The sequence below is a fragment of the Ochotona princeps genome, chromosome 1 (assembly GCF_030435755.1).
Source record: "Ochotona princeps isolate mOchPri1 chromosome 1, mOchPri1.hap1, whole genome shotgun sequence".
NCBI classification, from domain to species: Eukaryota; Metazoa; Chordata; class Mammalia; order Lagomorpha; family Ochotonidae; genus Ochotona; species Ochotona princeps.
The window spans coordinates 15,441,519-15,459,407 of NC_080832.1; the positions used below are offsets into that span (position 1 = coordinate 15,441,519).

Consider the following 17,889-nt stretch of genomic DNA (forward strand, 5'->3'; position numbering starts at 1 on the left):
ATCTTCCATCTGCTGGTTAACCTCCAAACTGGCTGTAACGGCTGGACTGGATCAGGCCAGAGTCGGGAACCAGGTTTCCCGTGTAGGCGCAGGGGCCCAGGTGCTTAGCCGTCTGCTGCTGCTTTCCCATGTGCATTAGCAGGGAACTGAACCAGAAGTACAGCAGCCAGGACTTGAACCAGCACTCGTGTGAGAACCAAGGTTGTAGATGGCAGCCCAAAGTACTGCACCACAATACCAGTCCCATACCTTGCTTATATATTCACTTGTCTGTCTCTTCCCCAAGAAGATAGCTTCAACAGGGCTGACCTCTTGTTCAGCAGTTAACTTCGATTACTGAGGAAAAGGACTGACCCAGAGTAGATGTTCAACAAATATTTTAAAAACTAAAGAAGAGGAGAAAAAGAGTACAGCAGGAAGAAGTGGCATGCCACAGGCTAAATTAAATAAAATATTCCCCCAAAAAGAACTTTGTTGAAGAACTTTGTGGCTGGAGTAAACAAAAGTCACATCTCGGAAGAATATCAACCTTGAATTTGTGAAAGGAAGGCACATAGCTGATGGTACTTTCTTTTTTAAGTTTTTTAAATCTGACTTATTGATGTTAAAAACTTGGGCCCAGTGTGATAGCCTAGTGGCTGAAGTCCTCACCTTGCATACACTGGGATACCATATGGATGCTAGTTCTAATTCCAGCAGTCCTGCTTCCCACCCAGCTCCCTGCTTGTGGCCTGGGAAGGCAGACAAGAACGGCCCAAAGATTTGGGGCCATGCACCCATGTCGCAGACCCAGAAAAAGCTCCTGCCTCCTGGCTTTAGATCAGCTCAGCTCTGGCCGCTTGGGGAGTGAACCGGCACATGAAAAATCTTTCTCTGTTTCTCTCTGTAAATCTACCTTTTCAATAAAAATAAATAAATCCTTTTTAAAAATGAAAAAAGGAGGCAGATAGAAGCAGATTCCACATTTATGTATCTCTCAGGTAACTTACTGATGATACGGGTAACTTCAGGGAAGGAAGCTGAGGGATTAATGACAGAAATGTTCATCATTTTGTGCCTAGTGAATTTTTAGGCATGAAAATTTATTATCTAGGCAGAAACAAAATTCTAAAAGATGAATAACTTACGGAAGTTTTTATAATTTTTTTGTTAAATAAGCAAATTATGTATTACTTAACTTTTTTTGTTATGAGAACAGTTAAAATCTCTCTAAGCAGTTATCAAGAATACAAAAAGTAAACTAGGATCACCGTGTTGTACAACATATCTCTTGAACTTACATTTTTAATTCTTGCAAGAGAATTGAGTATCATTTAGTAATATCAAAATTCCGATCTGAAGTCTTCTGCAGTAAAAGGTTAAACCTGTGTTTTCCTTCTCTCTCTGTTACGACCACAGGGAGTGTGCAACAGCCAGTTAACCGCAAGCAGAGCTGGAAAGGCTCCAAGGAGTCCTTAGCTCCTCAGAGACATGGCCCACCACTTGGAGAAGGTGTGACCTACCGTTCCGAAAGTCCCAGCTCACAGACAGATGTGGGAAGGCCTTTGTCTGGCTCTGGCTTACCAGCATTTGCTCCAACTCACCCTAGCAATGGACAGAGAGTGAACCCCCTGCCACCCCCTCAAGTGAGGAGTGTCACTCCTCCACCACCTCCAAGAGGTACAACCCCACCACCCCCATCATGGGAACCAAGCTCTCAAACAAAGCGCTACTCTGGGAACATGGAATTTGTAATCTCTCGCATCTCTCCTGTTCCGCCTGGGGCCTGGCAAGAGGGCTATCCTCCACCACCTCTTAACACGTCCTCCATGAGTCCTCCTGGTCAGGGGCAGAGAGCAGTGAGTTCTGTTCCTGTGGGCAGACAGCCAATCATCATGCAGAGCTCTAACAAATTCAGCTTTCCCCAGGGGAGGCCTGGAATTCAGAATGGTAGTGGTCAGACTGATTTCATGATTCACCAAAATGTCGCTCCTGGTGCTGTGACTCGGCAGCCACCCCCTCCATATCCTCTGACCCCAACAAATGGACAAAGCCCTTCTGCTTTACAAACAGGGGGGTCTGCTGCTCCTTCATCATACACAAATGGAAGTATTCCTCAGTCTATGATGGTGCCAAATAGGAATAGTCATAACATGGAACTTTACAATATTAATGTACCTGGACTACAAACAACCTGGCCTCAGTCATCTTCTGCACCGACCCAGTCATCCCCAAGCAGCGGTCATGAAATCCCTAGCTGGCAACCTAACATACCCGTGAGGTCAAATTCTTTTAATAACCCGCTAGGAAACAGAGCAACTCACTCTGCTAATTCTCAGCCATCAGCCACAACCGTCACTGCAATTACACCAGCTCCTATTCAGCAGCCCGTGAAAAGCATGCGTGTATTGAAGCCGGAATTACAGACTGCTTTAGCGCCTACCCACCCTTCTTGGATACCCCAACCAATTCAGACTACTCAAACCAGTCCTTTTGCTGAGGCTACCGCTTCAGGTATGACAGTTATGGCACCTGTTGCTGAAGCTCCAAGCTATCAAGGTCCACCACCACCTTACCCAAAACATCTGCTGCACCAGAGCCCGTCTGTTCCCCCGTATGAACCGACCAACAAGTGTAGCAAGGAGGATCAGCCTGCCGTGCCCAAGGAAGACGAAGGCGAAAAAAGTTACGAAAGTGTTGATAATGGGGATAAAGAAAAGAAGCAGATTACAACTTCACCTATCACTGTTAGGAAAAACAAGAAAGATGAAGAGCGAAGGGAATCTCGGATTCAAAGTTACTCTCCCCAGGCCTTCAAATTCTTTATGGAGCAACATGTAGAAAATGTGCTCAAATCTCATCAGCAACGTCTACATCGTAAAAAGCAGTTAGAGAATGAAATGATGCGGGTAAAACCTTTTAAAATACTATTTTTTATACCTGATCATCTGCATTCTTTTGTTGTACCGCAGGATTTTCCTTTAAAACAGTTATGAAAAATATATTATCAATTATTTGGAAATGAATAAACTGGGACAGGTATTTGGCTTACTGAGTTGGATCCTTGCGAGGATGCCCATGTCCCAAAGGAGTGCCCGGATGTGACCTTGGCTCTGGCTTCTGATTCCAGCTTCCCGCTAATGTTGGCGTTGGAGGCAGTGGTGATGGTTCTGGCAGTTGGTTTCTCACCAGCCGTGTAGGAAGCCTGGGTGCTAGATTGAAGTCCAGCTTCATCCCGCCCCTGCCTGCCCTTGATATGCATTTGAAGAGTAAACCAGTAGATGTGAATGTTCTCGCTCTTAAATAAAAAATAATTTTTAAAAAATGAACTTTAAAGTAATTTTGATTCTAGGTTTATTCTAACTTACTTTCCTGTGATGAAAGTTCCGTGTAAATTAAGAAAAATGTAAGAGATTTACATTCTAATCCCTTTATAGGGGAATTCAGACAAGAGTTGTTGTGTTTGTTTTGTTCAGAGAGAGATTGCAGAGCTCCTCTCTGCTGGGTTCACTGCCCAGATGTCTGCAACAGCTGGGCTGTGCCATTGCTGAAGCTGGAAGCCAAGGCCTCATCCCATTCTCCCACATGGATGGGGAAGCCAGTTCCTTGAGTCGGCGTGATGACTCTCCTCCAAGGTGCACACCGGCAAGGTGATAGAGCTGGGAATAACCCCTTACCCTCCAGAGTGGAACCCAGGCGTCTAACTACTGTCTCAACCACTAGGCTAAATGCCTGCACCCTGCATCATCTCTTGATACCCTTATGAAACATGCCTTTTACTTCTGAGTTTTTGAGTTTGCAGGTTTATCACATAAACCTCACTAGAAACTGTCAGAAACAATTCCCTGCAATTATTTCTTGCAATTTCATTTTTCAGTGAAGTAGAGAAAATGCGCTAAGATTATTAAGTCAAAGGATACCTAAAGGAAATTGGACTCTGAGAGCATTCAAATAAACCTGTGCTGTATGACTCCAGTGGTTCTCTTCACTGAATTATCATGACATTATTGTTTTCATGGTATGCTCAGAGCTGATCTCACATCTGTCACTCAAAAATCCCAGAAGCTTAAATTTGTGAGGAAACTTCTTTGGATATTGGAGAGAGCTGTTGTTTTAAAATTATTTTCCAAATTGATTTCACAATACAATACTGCTATTCCTGCTATAAATTGAATTTTGTTGATGAGATACATCATGATAATCTCAAAGACTTTTTCATATTTTAGCTCTTAGAATTTCTTACTAAAGTCTTCCTGTATGTATTTTCTTAGTTTATTTTTCCTTTTTCCTCTTCACTTTCACTAATAGCTGATTTAAACTTTTATGGTGTTGGAAGCTTTGCTGACCTCTGTAGCCTCCATTACTGTGTAGACAAGTAAGATTTTAAGAGCAACAGTTCTATACTAAGCCTGGCATGTCGTCCTTCTGAGAAGATTTTGCATGCAAGTGCGCATCCTAACAAAAGCATGAGGTTACAGTTTTTTAATTAGTTTTGCATTTTAAGAATTAGACCTGACTCTTGGAATTGAACTCCTTTTGTATTTAAACTCTTTAATTAGTTCTTAGTCTGCCAAAAGAAACTTCCTCACTTCTAAATCCAGGTATTCTGTATCTGTTTTGAAGATGGCTTTTGTTTTGATAGCTTCCTAAGTCAAACTGTCTTTGAAATATTCCAAATAATAAGTGCCAACACTAAAGCAGAGCAGGTAGATCTGCCTGTGTTAACAAGCCATGTGGGTGCCAGCTGGAGTCCCAGCTGCTCCACTTCCAACCAACTACCTTGGCAAGCAGGAGAGGATGGCACAAGTGGTTGGGTCCTTGCTGCCACATTGGTAACCCAGATGAATCTCCTGGCTTTGGACCAGTGCAGATCCGGCCATTGCGGCCATTTGGGGAGTAAACTGGTGGATGAAAGATCATTGTCTTACCCTCTCTTTGTAACTGCCTTTCAAATAAATAAATAAGTATATTTTTTTAAAAAATGAATGCCGAACGATGTCCTGTAAGCACGTAGCTTGTCCGTCTTAGATAAGGTAACAGGGACTCTGGTTTTTGCCTATGTCATGGACTGAGTCCCATCCCCTTCTGAGCGACCTTGAAGACTAAATGACTGTCGTGTGTTTTCTGAAAGTGGGAAGAGGCTGGTAGACTAGAGAAAACATTCTTTTGTTGTTAATATTTGTTTTGTTTTGCTTTTTGATTTAAGAACAAATGATCCTGGAATAGAAGATTTTCTTTCTTTCTTTCTTTTGTGAAGGCAAGACTGTTTGAGGGCCAGGTATTATGTGAAAAGTAGCATTTGATGAAGGCAAGCTAATCCTGTAACTTGGAATGAATGCATGGAGAGAGATGGGAATGCATGTTAACAGATTGTATTTTCTTAGTGTATTAGACAAGATTAGAAAGCTAACTGTTGGTATCCTTTTCTGAATTTCCACAGCTGAATTTGCATATGCATACTCCCTTTTTATATCTTTGTTAACTGTCTCATAAATTGCACTTTTCATCATTAATTTTCTCTGAAATATATTACAAATTTCTAACATGCTTTGTTAAAAATTATTATGCATTTAACCTTTAAATATATGCTTGAGTTTTTTTCTGAGCTATTTATTGTTAAATACTAAAGAAGAAACTTCCTCATTTAACATCCGATTTATTTGCCTAGGTTGGATTATCTCAAGATGCCCAGGACCAAATGAGAAAAATGCTTTGCCAGAAAGAATCTAATTACATCCGGCTTAAAAGGGCTAAAATGGACAAGTCTATGTTTGTGAAGATTAAGACACTAGGAATAGGAGCATTTGGTGAAGTCTGTCTAGCAAGAAAAGTAGATACTAAGGCTTTGTATGCAACAAAAACTCTTCGAAAGAAAGATGTTCTGCTTCGAAATCAAGTGGCTCATGTTAAAGCTGAGAGAGATATTCTGGCCGAAGCTGACAATGAGTGGGTCGTTCGTTTATATTATTCATTCCAAGATAAAGACAATTTATATTTTGTAATGGACTACATTCCTGGGGGTGACATGATGAGCCTATTAATTAGAATGGGCATCTTTCCAGAAAATCTGGCACGATTCTATATAGCAGAACTTACTTGTGCAGTTGAAAGCGTTCATAAAATGGGTTTTATTCATAGAGATATTAAACCTGATAACATTTTGATTGATCGTGATGGTCATATTAAATTGACTGACTTCGGCCTCTGCACTGGCTTCAGATGGACACATGACTCTAAGTACTATCAGAGTGGTGAGTAAACTGAGAAAACATCATTTTTTCCATAGTACTGGAATGAATTTATTGGGGTGAATGGTCAGCATAGGGTTAGTCACAGTTGGGACGCATGCATCCCTCTAGAGGGCCTGGGTTCACGCCCTGGCTGTGTTCCCAATTTCAGCTGCCAACTGATGTGTAGTGTACCCTGGGAGGCAGCTGGTGATGGCTCAAGTTGTTAGGTCACTGTTACCGTCATGAGAGGGACTGAATGGTCCAGCCTGCCATAACACATCTGGAGAATGAGCCAGCACACAGGAGCTCTGTCTGTATCTGACTCTCAAAAATAAATTTCAAAAAAATTAGTATTTATTTTTATTGGTAAGGCAAATTTATAGAGAGAAGGAGACACAGAAAGATCTTTCCGCTGATTCACTCCCCAAGTGGCTGCAACAGCTGGAGCTGACCCAATCTGAAGCCATGAGCTTCTTCCGGGTCTCCCACACAGGTGCAGAGGCACCAAGGCTTTGGGCCATCCTCCACTGTTTTCCCAGGCCACAAGCAGGGAGCTGGATGGGAAGTGGAACATCCGGGATGGGAACCAGTGCCCATATGGAATGTGCACCTAGAGGTGGAGGATTAAGCAGCTAAGCTATTGTGCCAGCCCCAAATTTTTAAAATCTGAATGTGACTAACTGACACAACAAAGGAAAGAAAGAAAGAAAGAGAGAGAGAAAGAAAGCAAGAAAGAAAGAAAGAAAAAGAAAGAAAGCTGTCACTGAATGGGAACCAGAAGGCTTAGGTCTAATCTTGCCTTTGTTGGGTGAACATGGGTGAATTCTTAGGAACTTAGACATATATGTGTGTGTTTGTGTGTATCATATAGACATGTGTATTATAAAATTAAAGAATATTAGATTTGATGATGTCTAAATATTCCTGACATTTCTGAGTTACTTTATAATTCAGTTTTTAATGTGGCCATTAACATTTTTAAGATAATTTCTAAATTAGGCTCCATAGGGACCTTTCAGCTTGAGAAGTGATCAGTCATTCCTTCCAAGGATCAGGGTTACTGAGGGAACCTCACAATCTGTGATTGTTGACTGCATGTGTGTTATCTCCTGAAACAGAGCATTTTCGTTTGCATACTTAAGTGTAATCACTCTGTATGTGTTCTGCTGTTGATGTCTTGTAAATGTAAAGTTCCTCCATGTTAACAGATGTGACATTCATTTTCACTGTTATTTAAAATTCCATTGTGTGACTATGACGCAGCTTAGTTAATCCTAAACAGTTTATTTACAGAATTCCATTTAATCCTCATAGCAACTTTGTGGGGCAGGATAAAATAACTGAAATGTGGTTGGATGAAGTACCTTGCCCAAAGGCAGGCAAAAATTAAACCTTGCAAGGGGGATGCTTTAAACCACAATTGTCTGATACAGGGCCCATGTTGTTTTTGCAGGGTCAGGTTGCCTCACCAAGATCTGTCCAAGTTTGAAACTCCATCCAGGTTTCCCCTGTAGGTGGAAGAATCCCAAGTACCATCTTCTGCTTTCCTAGGCCCAGTAGCAGGGAGCTCTCATGGCCTGCCTCCAGCCCCAACACTTTCCGTTGGGTGCTGCAGGCTAGCCCAGCCCATCCCCAGCCCGAGTCCTTGTGCTCATGGACGGAAGCTTTGCCCTGACCCAGGCAGGCCCTCTGGATTTCCCATTCTGAGTCAACCTGGTCTCGGTTCCCACTGCAGGTACAGTGGCCTGGTCCATAGAAGCCCCCCCGCCAACTAGTTTATACACTTCAAACAAGCCTTCAGTGGTCTCCATTCCAACTCGGCCCCATTCCCCTGACCCCTAGAAATGCATGCTCTCCCACCACCATGTGCTTGGTGGCAGCGATAATGTTGGGGTGGCCCCAGCCAGCATAAACCTGTGGTAGCACAGTGAACATGCCATGCCCATCCCACCAGATCTTTAAAAAAAAAAAAAGATATAGAATAGGCATCTGTGCTGATTAACTGATGCAGTTAGCAGATTTGGTATTAACCTGGTACAGAATGCCAGCCAGCTGTTGACTGCCATTTTCCCAGCAGTGTAACACCTGCCTGTGTACAGGGCAACATAGGCAGTTGCCTATAGCTGCGGGAAGATGGGACTTTTGTAAATGACATTGCCAGTAAAAAGTCCTTACTTAGTGCCTGTGTTGTGGTGCTGCACATTAAACTGCCACCTCCAGTCCTAGCATTCCATATGGGTGTCGATTCCAGTCCCAGCTGTTGCAGTTCATTGCAGCTCCCTGCTAATGTGCCTGGAGAGGCATATAACTATCCCTGGCCCAGCTTCAGCCATTTGTATCTATTGGGAGTGAACAAGCAGATGGAAGATTGCTGTCTCTCCTCTTTCTTTCTGTAATTCTGCCTTTCAAATAAATGTCTTTAAAAAAAAAAACTTTAAAAATATTTTTTTTAATTGGAAAGGCAGATATACAGAGAGGAGAGACAGAAAGGTCTTCCATCTGTTGGTTCACTCCCCAAGTAGCCACAGTAGTGGGCCAGAGCTAAGCTGAACCAATCCAAAGCCAGGAGTCAGACACCTTCTGGGTCTTCCACATGGGTGTAGGATCCCAAGGCCTTGGGGCATCCTATACTGTTTTCCCAGGCCATAAGCAGGGAGCTGAAAGGGAAGTGGAGCAGCTGGGACACGAACCGGCACACATGCGGGATCCCTGTGCTTGGAAGGTGGGGATTTAGGCTACCACGCCAGGCCCACTGGCTACTTTCTGTGTTCCTCTTTATTAGCTGCACTGGATTCCTCTCTGTGACTGTTCCCTTGTGGAACACCTTTGCCCTGATTTTCAGATGGTTGAGTGCCTCCTGTTTTTATATCTTGGCAATAGAATTTCCTAGTCATCTCAGCTACCACCTGATCTGTAAGACAGCTGTCCTGTCACATTTGTCATATAACCCTGCATTAATTCTCAGTGGAAAGTGCATCATTATGTTTCTTCCCTACCTGAAACAGTGTCATCTTTCTTATTGTCGTTGGTTGAATGAATTTGTTGAAAGTTTGTCCAAAGTAGTCAGAGGGAGCAGCCAGATTCTCATCATACCTTCATATGATTTAATGTTATTATTATTTAATATTGAGTAAATTGCTCAGTCTTAGGATGATTGTTGTTCTCGTAAAGCCTTTCCTGTTACCATCTCAGAGAGCCGACCCTTGTTGGTAATAAGCACCCTCAGTGATTAGTCATGGGTGATGTTTTAAGTATTCTTAATTTGTCACAAGGGAGATTGTTGTTAACTCTAATCCATGATATCAAAAGCGTAAATGAACTTAAGGCTTATTGTTGCTTTTACTTAATCATTTATTTTACTGTACAGGTGACCATCCACGGCAAGATAGCATGGATTTCAGTAATGAGTGGGGTGACCCCTCAAACTGTCGATGCGGAGATAGACTAAAGCCACTGGAGCGGAGAGCTGCACGCCAACACCAGCGGTGTCTGGCACACTCTTTGGTTGGGACTCCCAATTATATCGCACCTGAAGTGTTGTTACGAACAGGTAAAGCTCTTAGTCCTTTAGTAAAAATCTCCTAAGTCCTTAGGCCAGCTAAAACTTACCCTAGCATATATCTTAACTTTCAAGTTTATAATAAAATTATTATCTTTATAGCATAAACTAGTGATTTAGTGTTGATTACATTAGTTCTGAGCAGGTTTGGGAGGGGTGCTGTGCTTGTGGATAACTAACTTTGGTATTTTGTTTTAGGATATACACAGTTATGTGATTGGTGGAGCGTTGGGGTTATTCTTTTTGAAATGTTAGTGGGACAACCTCCTTTCCTGGCACAAACGCCATTAGAAACACAAATGAAGGTAATGTATCATCTGCATCGAAAGAATTGCCCAATCTCTGCCATAGACCTTTATTGCTAAAGCAGACTGAGTATCCCTTATCTGGAAGGCTTGGGCTAGAAGTGGTTTTGGATTTTGAATGCATTTCAGATTTAGGAATATGTATATACTGTATATAATGAAATCTTGGAGTTAGGACCCAACTCTAAAAATTAATTTCTGTTTAATATATACCTCATATACATAGCCTAAAGATAAATTTTTATACTTTATTCCATTTTGTTTTTAGTGTTCCTGCATTTTGACTCCATCTGTCATGTTGTATTGGTTGTGAAATTTTCTTTTGTTTTTTTGAGAATTTTGTTTTCACTTTTTTTTTCTTCCTTTGTCTTGGGGAAGGGGAGAAGCCACAACCAACATCCTAACCAGGGGTAGGGGGACAGCCACCCAGTGTCATCCCAGGGTTCCCAATGTGGAGCATGCTCCAAGAGTACTGCTCAAGTGGTTTTAATAGTTCTGAAATGGTGATTTCATTGATGTAAGGGTTAGGAAATCCTTCCAAGGTCCATTGGATGACATAGTCCACCTTACAGTCCTCATCTACCCAGATACATGCTGTCAACATTTGGCTGGGAGTCACCCAATTTGTTCTGCCCTCATCCCCTGCTATGGTACTAGGTGTACTCTGAAGGTCCCAATAGACAGCCATATCCCTCATGTGCATCTGGGCATACCATCCTTTGCACTGCCTTCAACAACTGAGGCCCAGTTCTGACACATGCACTCCATGGTCAGACGACAGCTCATGAGATTTTCAGCCATGGTTGGATTTCTGAGTCCAGCGGTTCATTGGGGGATCTTCAGAGAAACCTTGTCTGAGGTGACCCCAGACCTGACTCCTGTGTGTGTCATCCAGTGCAGGGTCCGACTCAGTCTATCACCCACACCAGCCTATACATACACTGATAGTTGCAGTTGCTGGGTCAGTTCTGTCTCCAACCCCATCTTTTACACAAGCCAACAAACGCTGCGACCATGCCCAACCTTGCTCACCACTTGACCCTCATGTACACCAGTGGCAACTGCTGCCCAGTCGGGGCAACTTCCAGTAACCCCCACCAGGCCTGCTGCAAGCCCTGTTTCCAGACTGGTCTGTCCCACATTCTATTCAGCTTATGTACACAAACAGTGGGTGCTATAGCCTAGCTCAGTCCAACTGACCCCACTATCCACTTATACTGGCAGGTGCTACCGCCTGTCCAGCCAGGTTCACCCAATCTCTGGTTCTCATACTAACTGGAGGGGGCTATAACTCATCAGAGAGGTGCCACAGTTTTCCCTACTAGGCCCACTCTCAGCCCTGGATTTTGCACTATCCAGGTGGTTCTGCAGTCTAGCTTGACAAGACTTCCCTCACCCCCAGCACTTGTAGCTGAGGCTGTGGCAAAGCCCAACCAACCTGTACTTACTCTGGCTCATGCATGTACCAGTGGATATAATTGATTAGCCCACCTTAGCTCTTACCCTAACCTAGCTCATTTGCAGGCCAGTAGGTATTATAGCCCTGCCTAGCCTGTTTTTGTCTCTGGTTCCAATTCTCACGTTTACCAGCAGGAGCAATTGTCTTATTTCTGGGTGTGCCTACAGGTGCTATATCCTGGACCAGCCTGACCTGTTCCCAACCCCAATACTCGTGAGTGTCGGTGGCGGGGGGTTTCCATGGTCATGCCTGGCTTTGCCTGTCACCACCCCAGCTTTTGAGCAAACCAGCAGATACTGTTGACCCACAGGGATGAACCACATATTCCCCACAAAATCTGCCCCCAAAACTGGTTCTTTTGTGTGCTGGTTAGTGTTATAATTCAGCCTCATGTGACCCATCCCCTATTTTGACACTCAATGGCAGGTACTGTGGTCAAGCTGACAGGTAGGCTCCCAGCCCTAACTTTAGTGTGCGCCAGTGGTTAGTGGTCACCTAGTGCTAACTAGCCCAGCTCAGATCTCCCATGTGGACAGATGTATCGGTCTGACGCAGAAAGGTCCTCCAGGTTCCGTCCTCCAAATCCCTCCGCCTCAGGCCCTCCTTCACCTGAAAGTACAGTGACCTTGTCGCCAGAAGTTATTCCTCACCTGCAATGTACTCCCGCAACAGTCCCTGCTCCTACTTATCCCATACCCTTTTCCCTGAAGAATCCATAGCCCTTGCGCCCATGAGGGCATGGGTTCCCCAGCCCAGTCTTCTGGTGGAGCAACATGCTAGCCTGGAGTCCTGCCTGCCACCCAGGACCCCAGAACTAGTCCTGCAGCACACCTGCCAGCCTAGCACCCCACCCCTCTGCCCAGTCAGGATGAAGCATGTTAATGAGTCCACGAGTCCAGTCCACAAGCACACCATGCCAGCATGCCAACCTGGCGCCCTAACCCCACCCCAACCCCACCTACCTGGGACCTAAACACATGGGAGTTGCTATACTTCCAATCCAGTTCCCTACTTGTGGTCTGGGAAAGCAGTGGAGGATGGCCGCCAAATCGTTCTTTCCCTGCACCCTTGTGGGAGAACCAGAAGAAGCTTCAGACTTCCAGCTTTGGACTGATCCAGCTGTGGGCCATAGTGGTCATTTGGGAAGTGAACCAGTGAATGGAAGATCTCCGTCACCTTCTCGGTCTGTAATTCTGGTGTTCAAATAAAAAATAAACAAAAAGGAGAAGGGAATTCTGTCTTTTAAAAAACTCTTCCAGGGCCCAGCGGCGTGGCCTAGCGGCTAAAGTCCTCACCTTGATTGCCCCGGGATCCCATATGGGCACCGGTTCTAATCCCGGCAGCTCTACTTCCCATCCAGCTCCCTGCTTGTGGCCTGGAAAAGCAGTCCAGGACGGCCCAATGCCTTGGGACTCTGCACCCGCGTGAAAGACCTGGAAGAGGTTCCTGGCTCCTGGCTTCAGATTGGCCCAGCTCCAGCCATTGCGCTCACTTGGGGAGTGAAACATCAGATGGAAAATCTTCCTCTCTGTCTCTCCTCCTCTCTGTGTATCTGACTTTGTAATAAAATAAATAAGTCTTTAAAAAAAAAAACTCATCCAACAGAGGAACAATTTTTTCTTTAAACTGTCAACGTACTTTAAAGAACTTACATGACTAGTCATTTATTTATTAAGATTTATTTTTATTTATTTGAAAGTCAGTTACAGAGAGGGAGAATTAAAGAGAGAGAGAGATCTCTTCCATCTGCTTTTGCACTCCCCAGAAGTTCACAGTGGCTGAAGCTATGCCAAAGCCAGGAAACCAGAGGTTCTTCCGAATCTCCCACATGAGTGCAGGGGCCCAAGCATTTGGGCCATCTTCTGCCTTTCCAATCACAATCTATTTTTTTTTTTTTAAGATTTATTTTATTTTTAATGAAGGTCATATATACAGAGAAGAGGAGAGACAGAGAGGAAGATCTTCCGTCCAATGATTCACTCCCCAAGTGACTGCAAAAGCTGGAGCTGGGCCAGTCTGAAGCCAGGAGCCTGAAACCTCTTCTGGGTCTCCCACGCAGATGCAGGGTTGCATGGCTTTGGGCCGTCCTGGACTGCTTTTCCAGGCCGCAAGCAGGGAGCTGAATGGGAAGCAGGGCCACCGGGATTAGAACCGGCACCCATATGGGCACATTAGCAGGAAACTGGATCAGAATTGGTGTAACTGGGTTTCTAACCAGTGCCCATGTGGGATCCCGGTGTTGCAGGCACTAGTCTAAGCTGTAGCCATTGTGGCAATTTGGGAAGATCTTTTCCCTGTCTCTCCTTCTCTCTGCAAATCTTTCCAATAAAAACAAATAACCATTAAAAAAAGAAAAGCTAGTTAGGATGCCTACAGCTTAGGGCAGGCATTGTGGCATAAAAGTCGAGCCATTGCTTTGAATAGTTACTTTCCATATTGGAGTGCCTGGGTTTGAGTCCTGCCTTTCTTCCCATCCAGCTAATGCATACCCTATGAGATAGTGGAGTCAAGTAGTTGAATTCCTGCCACCTCATTGGGAAACTGAGTTAAAATCCCACCTCCCAGCATCAGCCTGGGCTATGTCAGCACAGGCATTTGGAGAGTGAGCCAGCAGATGGGAGCATGCGTGCTTGTTCCTTCATTCCCTCTCCTTTGTCTTTTTGCCTCTCAAATAAATAAACTTCTTCAAGGAAGTATTTTAGATCAGGAATTTTTTTTTTAAGATTCATTTATTTTCACTGGAGAGGCAGATTTATAAAGAGAAAGAGAGACAGATCTTCCAGCCTCTGGTCACTCTCCTAGTGGCCGCAATGGCTGGAGCTTAGCTAATCTAAAGCTAGGAGCTTCATGTGGGTGCAGGTGCCCAAGGACTTGAGCCATTCTCTGCTGATTTCCCAGGCTATAAGCAGGAAACTGATTCAGAAGTGGAGCAGCCAGGGCGCAAGCCATTTCCCATCTGGAATGCTGGTACCACAGGTGGAGACTACTATACCATGATGCCAGTTTTATACCACTTCTAATACCTCCAAAAGTTTAGGGAGAGAGACTGTGTAGTCTGGCTTTAGTTGGCTTTCTTTTCTTCCTCCTTTGTTCCATTTTATCAAAAACCACAGCAAGGTATTGTGTTGTAGCCTAAGTGGGTAAAACCACCACTTGTGACACCAGCATTCCGTATGGGTACCATGTGTCCTGATTGTTCTATTACCACATCCAGCCACCTCTTCCCCCCACTCTATTTTCTTTGCTAACTCTGTAACGCTGGCTTTCAGAATCTTAGAAAACAAAGATTTATCGAACATTTATTAATTATGTACTAGGCAATTTACCAAGCTCTGGGAATACAAAAATAATTTAATACATGGTCCTTAGCCATAGAAAATTTTATACTGTAGTTGGACATACATATAAATAGGTGCCAAAAGGTCTGAAAATATTATGATAGAAATACACGTATGATACAGAGGGGGCAACGTAGAGGTAGTGGGAAGAGTCCTTTCTACCAATTGTAGAAGAGCTTATCAGGAAAGAAAAGAACTTATAGCATTCTGTGAAGTGTGTGTATAAGCTGCGTGGAGAGGTAAGGCAAGCTGTATCCTGCAGTTAGCGCTAAAGGCGTGGAGGTGAAGCACCGTGGACTTCACCGAAGCAGCACAAGTAGTCCAGTAAGACTCTTGATTCACACTTGTTTTGCTGCTTTATTTTTTCCTTCCTAATTATTGAAAATCTTCTTTAAAGGTTATCAACTGGCAAACATCTCTTCACATTCCACCACAAGCTAAACTGAGTCCTGAAGCCTCTGATCTCATTATTAAGCTTTGCCGAGGACCAGAAGATCGCTTGGGCAAGAACGGTGCTGATGAAATAAAAGCTCATCCATTTTTTAAGACGATTGATTTCTCCAGTGACTTGAGACAGCAATCTGCTTCATACATTCCTAAAATCACACACCCAACAGATACATCCAATTTTGACCCTGTTGACCCTGACAAGTTATGGAGTGATGATAATGAAGAAGAAAATGTTGGTGACACTTTGAATGGCTGGTATAAGAATGGAAAACACCCTGAACACGCCTTCTATGAATTCACCTTTCGGAGGTTTTTTGATGACAACGGCTACCCATACAATTATCCAAAGCCTATTGAATATGAATACATGAATTCACAAAGCTCAGAGCAGCGGACGGATGAAGATGAGCAGCACACAGGCTCAGAAATCCAAAATCGGGATCTGGTGTATGTTTAGCACACGAGGAGTTAATTGAAATGAGTATTGGCAAAAAGACCTGAAATGCAGGAATTTTTGAGGTTCTCAGTAAAATTATGCAAATGTGTCAGAGCTTTCTGTGTATGGTGCTCTGTACAATATTTTATTTTCCTAAATTATGGAAAATCCTTTTAAAATGTTAATTTATTCCAGCCTTTAATCATTAATTTAGAAAAATTGTTATAAGAAAGTAAATTATGAGCTGAAATTATAGTCAGTTCTTGGTACTTAAAGTACTTAAAATAAAAAAAAGTAGTGCTTTGTTTAAAAGGAAAAACCTGGTATCTATTTGTATATATGCTAAATAATTTTAAAGATAAGAGTTTTTGAAATTTTTTTGAAAGACAGTTTTATCTTGCTTTAACCAAATATGAAATATACTCTATACTTACAGAGCTCTTCTTTTTTTTTTTTTTCACAATTACCTTCTTTTTGGTATAAAATAAGCTAGAGAAATTAAGCCATCGTTTTGGTATACATTCCCAGACTAATGATAATCTGTGTAATTTACATCCTGAGAGAGAGACAGGGTTGAAACAATAGTAAGGTATCCAACAGAAGGAAAACTCACAACCACTTTTCCCCCTCTGGCGTGTTTAATCTCAGCATTTGCTTCTTCATCCTCATTGGCTTTACAAGAAGTCAAAGCACTGCTCGTTTTCTTTCTGTCTTGGTGTTAGCACTGCCTCTGGCTTTAAAAGGGAATAAAGTTGCTGTAAGTCAAAAGCTTCAAACACTAAAAACTAAGATCATTTTTTTCTTTTTACTTTGAAAAGAAAATCCTATCATCCTAAGCAGGAAAATTATTTTCAGTTTTATACAAAACTAGAGATTATTTGTGGGTATTCAGTAGAAAAGTATTTTTTTTTCAAATAGGGATCAGTTTAAATTGTATTTCAGTGTTACAGTGCTGTGTGAACAGATTGTAATTGGCAGTGGATGATCTGGCTAATTGGCAGTGTTTTATCAAAGACCAGATAAATTGGTGAGAAAGCAATTATTACCAGTTCTCACTTTGGTCATTAGTACTTAAGAAAAGGGTGGGTGGTCTTAGTAGAAAATTCACATTGTCTTAATTTATTTATGCCTATTTATACAATGCTTAGGTTCTAAGACTTGTGATATCATACCAAAATATGTATATCTTACCTTTTAGGAAGAGAAAACAAGCTCTATTCCAGCCTTAGTACAGTTTGCATTTCATTTTCTTAAGCTCCAATGATACAGAATTGTTTCATTAAAATTCAATATCTGTGAGTCAGAAGCATAATGTTAGTCATTTTCAAACTTTTAGCTTTTCTCATATAAAAGGTAATGCAAAACAAACATCCAAGTATCGTCATTAAAGGACAGCTGTCCCCCTTGAATCATGGGGAAGACACAGAATGTTTGCTAGCTTACCTTTCCCACCCTCCTCAAGGTGGCCCTGAGCTCAGTGGGAGAAGCTGCCCTCTATTCTGGGGGTCTTCTGGGTCACTAGTTCTTTGGCGGATCTGATGAAAGCCATGGAATGCTTGTCCCAGAAAAAAAAATGGAGATCAACATAAATTATAAATGTGGCATGCAGTTTCAGGAGGTTCAGGACATTCTTAAACTTATCAGAGACACTACTTTAGGTACCTCTTCCTGTAAGAGTTCTTTTAATTTACTGCTGAGGTCTCAGAGTAGCTCATCTATAAAGTCCATTTGGGTGGAAGAGGTCTGTAGCACATGCTAAGAGGACCCTGGGAATACCTCCCTCTTGGTGCTACAACTCTCAGATAGTTTAGACACCAGTTCGAAGACACTGACTCGTGACAGGCTTGATACAGATATAGTAAAGAAGAATTCCTCAAAAGAATTTTAAGAAAATGCACTAATGAGTTGGCAGTCTTCACCTCATGAAACATTTAATCAGTCCTGTAAAATTCTATGCAAAACAGCTCATACTTGGTACTCGCATCTAGAAGACATGCCTCTTGTTCTTTGGGCTTTTTCAGTTATTTTACTTCTGGACTATGGTGCAATACAGTAGAAACCAACTACCACGTAGGAAAACTAAGGTGCTGTTTCCCTGCCTCCACCTCCCCACAAAATTGCCTCTATTCCTCA

At 42.8% G+C, this 17,889-nt stretch overlaps 1 protein-coding gene and 1 long non-coding RNA gene across 4 annotated transcripts in view; one reads left to right on the plus strand and one right to left on the minus strand.

Annotated features, from left to right (window-relative positions):
• LATS1 (large tumor suppressor kinase 1) overlaps positions 1-15,814 on the plus strand; it is a 38,168-nt gene extending 22,354 nt beyond the window's left edge. For 2 of the 3 annotated variants that reach the window (XM_004587301.3, XM_058665312.1), the window contains exons 4-8: positions 1,399-2,888; positions 5,648-6,230; positions 9,577-9,759; positions 9,967-10,073; positions 15,268-15,814. In XM_004587301.3, coding sequence (XP_004587358.2) covers positions 1,399-2,888; positions 5,648-6,230; positions 9,577-9,759; positions 9,967-10,073; positions 15,268-15,777 — 2,873 coding nt within the window. In that variant the 3' untranslated portion in view covers positions 15,778-15,814. Of the gene's footprint in view, positions 1-1,398; positions 2,889-5,647; positions 6,231-9,576; positions 9,760-9,966; positions 10,074-15,267 lie in introns of those variants that run through there. The other variant, XM_058665348.1, reaches the window with a different exon arrangement.
• LOC131480547 (uncharacterized) overlaps positions 209-17,889 on the minus strand; it is a 28,491-nt gene continuing 10,810 nt past the window's right edge. Inside the window, exons 2-3 of the long non-coding RNA XR_009245620.1 lie at positions 17,200-17,311; positions 209-386 (exon numbers count right to left, since the gene is read on the minus strand). This is a non-coding gene — a long non-coding RNA (uncharacterized LOC131480547). The remainder of the gene's footprint in view (positions 387-17,199; positions 17,312-17,889) is intronic.